This window comes from Austrofundulus limnaeus, unplaced genomic scaffold (genome assembly GCF_001266775.1).
Source record: "Austrofundulus limnaeus strain Quisiro unplaced genomic scaffold, Austrofundulus_limnaeus-1.0 Scaffold133, whole genome shotgun sequence".
NCBI classification, from domain to species: domain Eukaryota; kingdom Metazoa; phylum Chordata; class Actinopteri; order Cyprinodontiformes; family Rivulidae; genus Austrofundulus; species Austrofundulus limnaeus.
Window position 1 is genome coordinate 177,324 of NW_013952535.1, and position 8,192 is coordinate 185,515.

An 8,192-nucleotide genomic window follows, 5' to 3' on the forward strand; every position below is an offset into this window, starting at 1 on the left:
CCCCCCCCCCCCCCCCCCCCCCCCCCCCCCCCCCGCGGGTGTGAGTTGTATGGACATTTTGCAAAATTTATGGATTTTTAGGGGTTCTTTATACAGATAAACGTCCAGAGGTTGAACTCCACCTCCTCTGTCCGGTGCTGGTGTGGGGTGAAAATCCTCCACCTCAGACGTTCAGAGATGTAACTATCTGCTATACTGTGATCACTCTCCATGTAGCATCAATTATGCTAATGCTAGCTGCCTGTCACGTTCTCTCGTCCTGGCCACACCTCCGCTCTCTAACCCCCCCTCCCCTACCCACACCCCCTCCCCTACCCACTTTGATGCATTTTTCAAATTTCGCCTTGGGTCGGAGTTATCTTTTCACGTGAGGGAGGGGGTAAGATTCACTTTAAAGTACCTGTGACATGAAATTTAAGTGATATATTAGAGTGCATATTTGGAATGATAAAATTAATGATGAATTGAAAACCGAAATTCACAACACTGAAATAAACATTTGTTGAGATATTTGCATGAGCAGAAACAGGAAGTGATGTCAGAGGGGAATTCCTGAATAAGTTGCTACAACGGCTAACAGACTGCAAAGAATCAGATGTTTTTGTAGATTATTTTGAGTCACTATCAGATAGATAAAGAAAAGTCAGACTTATAAAGACCCAGGAAGTTACCAATTTTTAAAGAGTTCCCCTTTGACATCACTTCCTGTTTCACTTGGACTGCATCAAATTCAGCAAAAAATAYGCACGTTTTGTGGCAAACTGGGTGCAAATCATGTGAATGATGTCAAATTTCTTTAATATTAGGATATTTTCTTTCATTTTGTGTAAGTGAAGAATAAGCATGTCACAGGCACTTGAAATTCCAAGTCCACTGGCCCTTCACTGTTGATTGACAGGTATTTGTAGAAAATTAGCTTTTCCTACAGTGTGTTTCAAGGCCAGTAATAGTAGTAACTAGGCTAGTAAAGCCACTATTGTGTGTCCTTCAGCCATGTTTCCATTTCTTTGCTTTTCTTCTTTTCAAGCTCTCATTTGTAAAAAAGTTGCTCACTAGTTTCAAAGTAGCTCTCTCAGCTTCAGCATTTTCAAATCACTCATCATCCTCAAGTGTTGCTAATGGAAGCCACAAGTTTTCGCCTCAGCCTGCCTTCGTCATCACTGAACATATAAAACTGGGATGCACGCACAAAGCTATCATTTCATCTTAAGCTCAGTTCATCTACTTGTTTACTTGCAGATGTGCTTTTGTGTGCACACGTAGCTTTTATGTGGTTTTGTACAAGTACAAACTACAAGCACAAAGTAATGTGATTTTTTTTTTCCCCTGCCGTGCACCATAGAGGTGGCTTTTACATTCAAGCTGTTGCTTTTCACTACAATAATGACCTCCTAACAAAAGCAAGTTACATATTTTTTAGCATCTCTATGGAGCTGATTGCCTTTAGAAATAATGAAGAACAAGTAAAAATGTAAACGTGGTTATTTAGTCTTAAGTTAAATAAGGTCAGAAACAGAACAATAGTAAAAAAAATATTATCTTGTAGCCACAGGATTAATAATGTGTGGCCGTGAGATAATTATCATAGTCATTTCAATGCAGAAAGTCTTGATTGTTTACATGGAAAAGTCTGAATTACTTAATTTATTAATTTTATTTTAATAAAGGAATGAATGACATACTTCACTTCCTTACATTAGGCATTAAGTATTTCTTATTAATATATATGTTGAAAAATTATGTGTTTCCCAGCACGCCTAATGTGTTCATATCCCATAGATAGCCTAATATGACAAATTAAATGTTTATATTAACATACACCAAATAATAATAATAATAATAATAATAATAATAATAATAATAATAATAATAATAATAATAACTATATACTGCATAGTGGTAGCATATAGGACCCTCAGATGTAAAGCACCAATGCACCAGAACTCAGAAGTCACCAGAACAGATTTATTATTTTAGGTGGGGGTTCAGAGGGGTGTTGGGGGCACTCATTTTTGGACCCGATGGATAGCCCTTCAACAGAGCTAAACGAAAATAAAAATAAAAAGAATTAAAAAAATTTAAATCTGATTCTCCTATGTTGAACAGTTTTTGAGTTATAAGCAAATATGTATGTCCAGACACCCCCTTTTCAGGTGGAGCCCCCTCCTCAAAGATGGGGTCTATTGTGAAACCGTTGGTTGACTCAGTGTAGGTCAGACTCATCTACATTCCCGCCAAATTTCATGTTGATCGGTGCAACCGTTTCCGTGCTAAGGTTGACCAAAAAACAATAAAACCGTACAAAAACAATACTGTATGTCAGTGTCATGCGCATCTCAAAATGATCTTGTGGCCAGAAGATAATTCTTTTTATTATCCATATCACTGGATGGGCACTGTACAATAAAAAGTAAGCTATAAAGACAAAATTAAAAATAAGAAAATAAAATAACAGATTTGACCTTTGTCAGCCACATCAATGTAAGCAACATCCGTGTTTTCATCTCAAATATAAAGAATGAGAGGTCTTTTTTTCCAAACAAATTTGATGGGAACTAATTTAATTATCTGTAATGAAATTTCTTTTGCACTTCATTTTTACAAAGAATTAGTGAAAGCATTCTGCTTTTTAGATCCAGATAAATTACACAAAGATGTATTTTTTATTCTACATTTCCTTCATTTTTTTAAGTTCACTTGTGTGTTTCTTCTACCTGATCATAACTGTGTCTGGACTGCAGCTGGTTGCTCTATGAGAAGCCCGGCTTTCAGGGCCGCATCATCGCCTTGGAGGAAGGAGGCACCGAACTGGAAAACATGTGGGCCGATCCAGGACCGGAAACCGAACCGCCCAACGTTCCACCTATGATCATCGGCTCCATTCGGCTCGCTGTCCGGGTGAGTTCACTCTGCTGTAGCTTTAGCGTCATCTTCACCTCACATCAAATCTTCAAATTGCTTCGTGGAATCCAGTCAGGACTCTGGAAAAGAAAAGCCGATGACTCAGCTAATCTCTTGTTTTCACTGGGGGGAATTATTGAAGGATTGGGGTTAGCCTCTGCTAATAGTGCGACGCTTCACAGCATTCACACCACTGAGATCATRTTTTCTACCGTACGTTTTTCAGCATCTAACTCTTTCCACAATTTTTGCGCTATTTCAACAATTCATATATCAAAACATTCAGCTCATTCATATGAAGGGTGTCATGACTTTTGGTGTTTCAGCTGTTTGTACTTTTGTAGCTATTTCACGTTTTTTAGCCACTTTTTTACCATTGAAAATTAATGGAGCTGTTTTCAACATCCTTAAAATAATTTGAAATGTTTCTAAATCTTTACAGCACCTTACACATTTTGTTCTGGTTATGCTTTTTTTTCCACTTTCTTGTGCTAATTTTAGCTACTTTTTGCTAGTTTTAGCTTTTTTCTGCTATTTCAGCTACAATTCTGATTCTTTCTGCTATTCTTCTGATTTTTCTACTTTTTTGTGTTTTTTTCTGCTACCTAGTGCTATTTATGCTTCTTACAGATGTTTTCAGCTTTATTCAGCTATTTTAGCTCTTAGCTTTTAGCTGTTTTCAACTAGATTTGTGCTCCTTTTTACCGTTTTTATGCAGTAAGGCTTTTTTCTTTCAAAGTGAGCTCACATTAACACTTTCCTATAAAATATTTTCAGCTCAATTTCAGCAGCTTTCAGCTTAAGTTTTCAGCATGAAGCATTCACACTAGCATTTTCGCAGGAAATGCAATTTCTCTAGTCAGTGTGCATTGCCAATGCAATGCACACTATTGTGATTCGTTTCCCATCCAAGTCATCTCAACTTTGCCATGCTTCTCCTCCTGCATACTTTGTCCTAGAGCCGCCATTGTAATTTATATCTGTAAAGCTCCTGTGCCAAATGATGGCTATGTCTTTTGGTGCCTGTAAAACTTATAGTTTATGAAATATTAATGTTTAATGAATTATAATGGCAGTCAATGGAGTCTTGTATTGGTCCAGTACTGCCCCCAGCTGTACTCAACTTGGTACTGCACCATAGTTTTTTATATTTGATCTCAATAGTTCAGTGTTTACAATACTAATATGATTGTATTTTGATGTTTTACTATATATTGTCTTAATACTGCTCTATTGTTGTAATATTATGCATTTTTGTGTCAATAATTGAATTGGCAATGTGGCCTCTTTCTGCACTCATACAAACCAACCCCTGCCACCACCTTCTGCCACAGCTCCATTGGTTTAATGGTTTATGTCATGGACTTTCATGTGGGAGGTCGGGGTTCAAAACCCGGTTAATGCGACTCTAAGAAAAAAATCTCTTCAAAGTCGCTTCATTGTCACACAATTACCTTAATTCTAAACATCTGCTGACGTGACAGGCACAAGCTGGTATAGAAAACACATTTGAACTTGGTCAAAATTCATTAGGCAAATCCAGGCTGCAATGCACACTTGTTTTTACATCGTAAAAACCCATGTGTAGTTATAGCTGGKTTTTTTTATGTCTCCCCTTCCTATTCTGCAGGATTACAGCATTCCCCACATTGATCTGTTTGCTGAACCGGAGGGCTGCGGCAGAGTGACACCTTACCATGATGACACCATAGAGACAGGCWCATTTGGCATTCCACTCAATACGGCTTCCATCAAAGTGCACTCCGGGGTGTAAGTACGGATGCTTTTAGGGAAGTTTTATTTGAAATATAAAACACTGGAGAGATTTTGTTTTCCCACTGCGTGCTCAACCTCAGATTGATTCAGCGTGCTGCTTTTTGGATCACGTCTGTTGAAGTGGTCTGATAGTGAGACTCAACTCTTGTTAGACAATCGTTTGTGTTTTAGCAACATCTGAACGTTGGGGCAAACCGTTCCTCTTGTCTGAGAACTCGAGCTCTGCCTGCAAAAATGTGCAAGGTTTGCATATTTGTGGGCACTGGCTGCAAAAACATGAGCATAAATCACAAAGATTTTATAAACTGAAAGTGCTCATTATAAACTGTTTTTATTTTTTCCTCTGTATTTGAGCACACAAACATCCCCCTAACTTAGGAAAGCTATCTTTAATTTAGATGTTGGAAAAGCTCATAAGCAATATCTTACCTGCTGCAGATGGTTCAGTTTGGATGAATGGAGATTAATTCTGACTGAACTGATGAGCTAACGTAGTCCAAGAGGGGCTAAGACCAGGATTTTTGTATTTCACTGTTAATTATGTAAAAGTTCAGTTATTYGCTAAAAAGAATAGCAGCAGCAGCCAGCTGTAGCACATCCAGTGCGGAAATCATTATTTTTGCTAAATAACTGTGAAATTAGCAGGCAATGCAAATGTCTGTCAAAAGAATTTGCAAGAGGTACTTTGAAGTTTTTCAGACCAGATTTGTTTCAGGTTGGCAGGAATCCACGTTGCTCTCAGTCCTGCTTGGACAAGCCGTTAGCTTGTCAGTTCAAATAGAATCTGAGTTTCTCCACATTGAGTTCTGAGTATTTACGACCCGGGGAACAACGAGGGGTGCGGCTGCGTTTTACGCAACCAAATCTTTTGAAAATCAGTTTATTTTGGAGTGTACTACCTGCGAAACTGGATTCCGAGCCGTGCACAGAATTTCATCGCCCACGTTGTACCCACCTTCGCAGCTAATCTGGAGTACACTTTTGAAATAAAGATAGGCAGATTGGGCAGGTGTTAAAATACAGCTGTTGCAATCCACACTGGACATGCCCACAACAAAACTGAGATGAGTTTTAGACACATTAAACATGTTCAAAACCCAAGAGACAAGACTGTGACCCTCTGCAACTGTGGGGTGCCGTTTGTACAGTTACACAGTCAAAAATTACCACCAATATTTTTGTTTTATTTAGCCTTTTATAAGAAAAAAAGAACAGATTAATTTTTCAAAGTCAGTTTTTCACAAGTTAAAACCTAAATATTTAACTTAAATATTTAGGTTGCAACTTAAATATTTAGCTAGCCACCTAAATATTTAACTTAAATATTTAGCTAGCTACCTAAGTATTTAGGTTGCAACTTGAATATTTAGCTAGCCAGTTAAATATTTAGCTAGCCACCTAAATATTTAACTTAAATATTTAGGTTGCAACTTAAATATTTAGCTAGCCACCTAAATATTTAACTTAAATATTTAGCTAGCTACCTAAGTATTTAAGTTAAATATTTAGCTAGCCACCTAAATATTTAACTTAAATATTTAGGTTGCAACTTAAATATTTAGCTAGCCACCTAAATATTTAACTTAAATATTTAGCTAGCTACCTAAGTATTTAGGTTGCAACTTGAATATTTAGCTAGCCAGTTAAATATTTAGCTAGCCACCTAAATATTTAACAAATATTTAGCTAGCTAGCTAAATTTAGTTTTGAGCTAAACATTTAGGTTGCAACTTAAATATTTAGCTAGCTACCTAAATATTTAATTTAAATATTTAGGTGGCTAGCTAGCTAAATATTTAAGTTAAATATTTCTTATAAAAGGCTAAATAAAACAAAAATATTGGTGGTAATTTTTGACTGTGTAACTTTACAAATGGCACCCCATGCTATGCAATCTGATGCTGACATATTCTAGAGGTTTTGTCGTGAACGTCGTTTTGCCAAGTCCATCACCTTGATTGGTCACAGCCTTTCCACAAAGCCACATTTTAAAAGACCCAATTGATGACTTTCAACCTTGTGTTTAAGTCGTCACGTTTGTCTAAGCAGTGCTACGTGGTAGTATGAGTAATAAGTCAAGTGGAACTGCACCGCGCCATAAAACAATAATGGCTTTAGGTGTTTGCTCGGGACGTTTTCAGGACGTTCAGCGAAGGGTGGAAATCTTTTCTGCAACGACAAGAGAGAGATAATAATCCTTTCTTTGCTCCTTTGTGTTTATCGTTGGTCTGATCCTCAATCATTTGCACGTTCAGGAATGTCTATCCTGCTGCTGCACGTGGAAAAAGGGAAAAGGTGGAGACTAGACGGAGTGTGAGAAACAGACAGAGGAATCAACTTGTCACAGCATAGACTGTTTTTTTAATTATTATATTTATTTATTTATTTTCACATGAGAAGCATTCAGGAAATGTCATGCCCTGCCCCAGACGGTAAAGAATAACGTTAAACCTCTGCATGCCCACAGATGTGGTTTTCTCTCTTGGCACGTAGGAACTTTCTCATTTTGCAGACTGTTTTAGCGTCTCCTGACATAATTAAAAAAGAAAACGACACGGGTCGCTGTCAGGTGCCAGCTCAGCGCTTGTTCTGCAGAAAAAGGCGAACAGAGCTGCCTCAGCTCTGCTGCTGTGGCGCAGCTTCTGCAGGAGACAGCTGTGTTCCAGATGTTTCTCCTCGGCTGTATGGGCGCTGTTACGCGCTGGCTTCTGTGCTCGTATATAATTTAACAGAACGAGGTTGCCCTCACCTCATGCTATCGCTCCCTCAGCGCTATCTGAGAGAGATGGGTTGGTGTTTGCTGTCGCGGGGTCACATGCTGTAAGTGGCACGAGGCGTATCTCGTGCTCTCGGTGAGTACGAGGGTACAGTTCCAGCAAAAATGGAATGCGAAGAAAAATGCTTTGAACTGGAGCCTGCAGTTCCCGAGGTATTTAGTCTAAAACAAACTAATTTTGCTCTCTGCTACATAGTTTCATGACTCATCTCTGGGAGAGGTTTAAAAATAACTCCAATAAAAAGCTTGACTTTGTGTGAAGGAAAAAGTTTCTAATATTCGTTCCCATGCTGTGAAAGGAAAACATTCGTTTTATTTCTCTGTAAGAAAACAAGCATCAGTAAAGCAGCTATTTCAAGAATCAGGACTTCTATTGTTTTAGAATATTTAAAAACCTGCATATTTTCTTTTTCAAACCACCGCAGGGGATGTAATTAGTCATAATTTAAAGGGGAAATATCGTGTAAAATCAACTTTTTTGAGTTTTTTATCATGTTATAATGTTATACTCTCATAAAAAAACATGCCCAAAGCCTTGCTTTGACTCATTCATGCATGTTTGAGAAATCCTGCAGCGTTTTTAGAAAGCCATGCTGAGGAGCAAAACGACAGGTGGGGACCAGAAACAGCTATTTGGGACCAGCTCCTCCTCTGGAATGTGTCTTTGAGCCAAACTTCCTCATGGCAGAGTGCTCCACGGCTGTGTCCAAAACGAAAGGCCGGGTCCTCCGGAGGACCC

At 38.3% G+C, this 8,192-nt stretch overlaps 1 protein-coding gene across 2 annotated transcripts in view; it reads left to right on the forward strand.

The window, feature by feature from the left end:
• LOC106522612 (absent in melanoma 1 protein) overlaps positions 1-8,192 on the forward strand; it is a 53,128-nt gene that overhangs the window by 17,954 nt on the left and 26,982 nt on the right. For both annotated transcript variants that reach the window (XM_014015685.1, XM_014015684.1), the window contains 2 exons: positions 2,742-2,898; positions 4,532-4,671. In XM_014015685.1, coding sequence (XP_013871139.1) covers positions 2,742-2,898; positions 4,532-4,671 — 297 coding nt within the window. The remainder of the gene's footprint in view (positions 1-2,741; positions 2,899-4,531; positions 4,672-8,192) is intronic.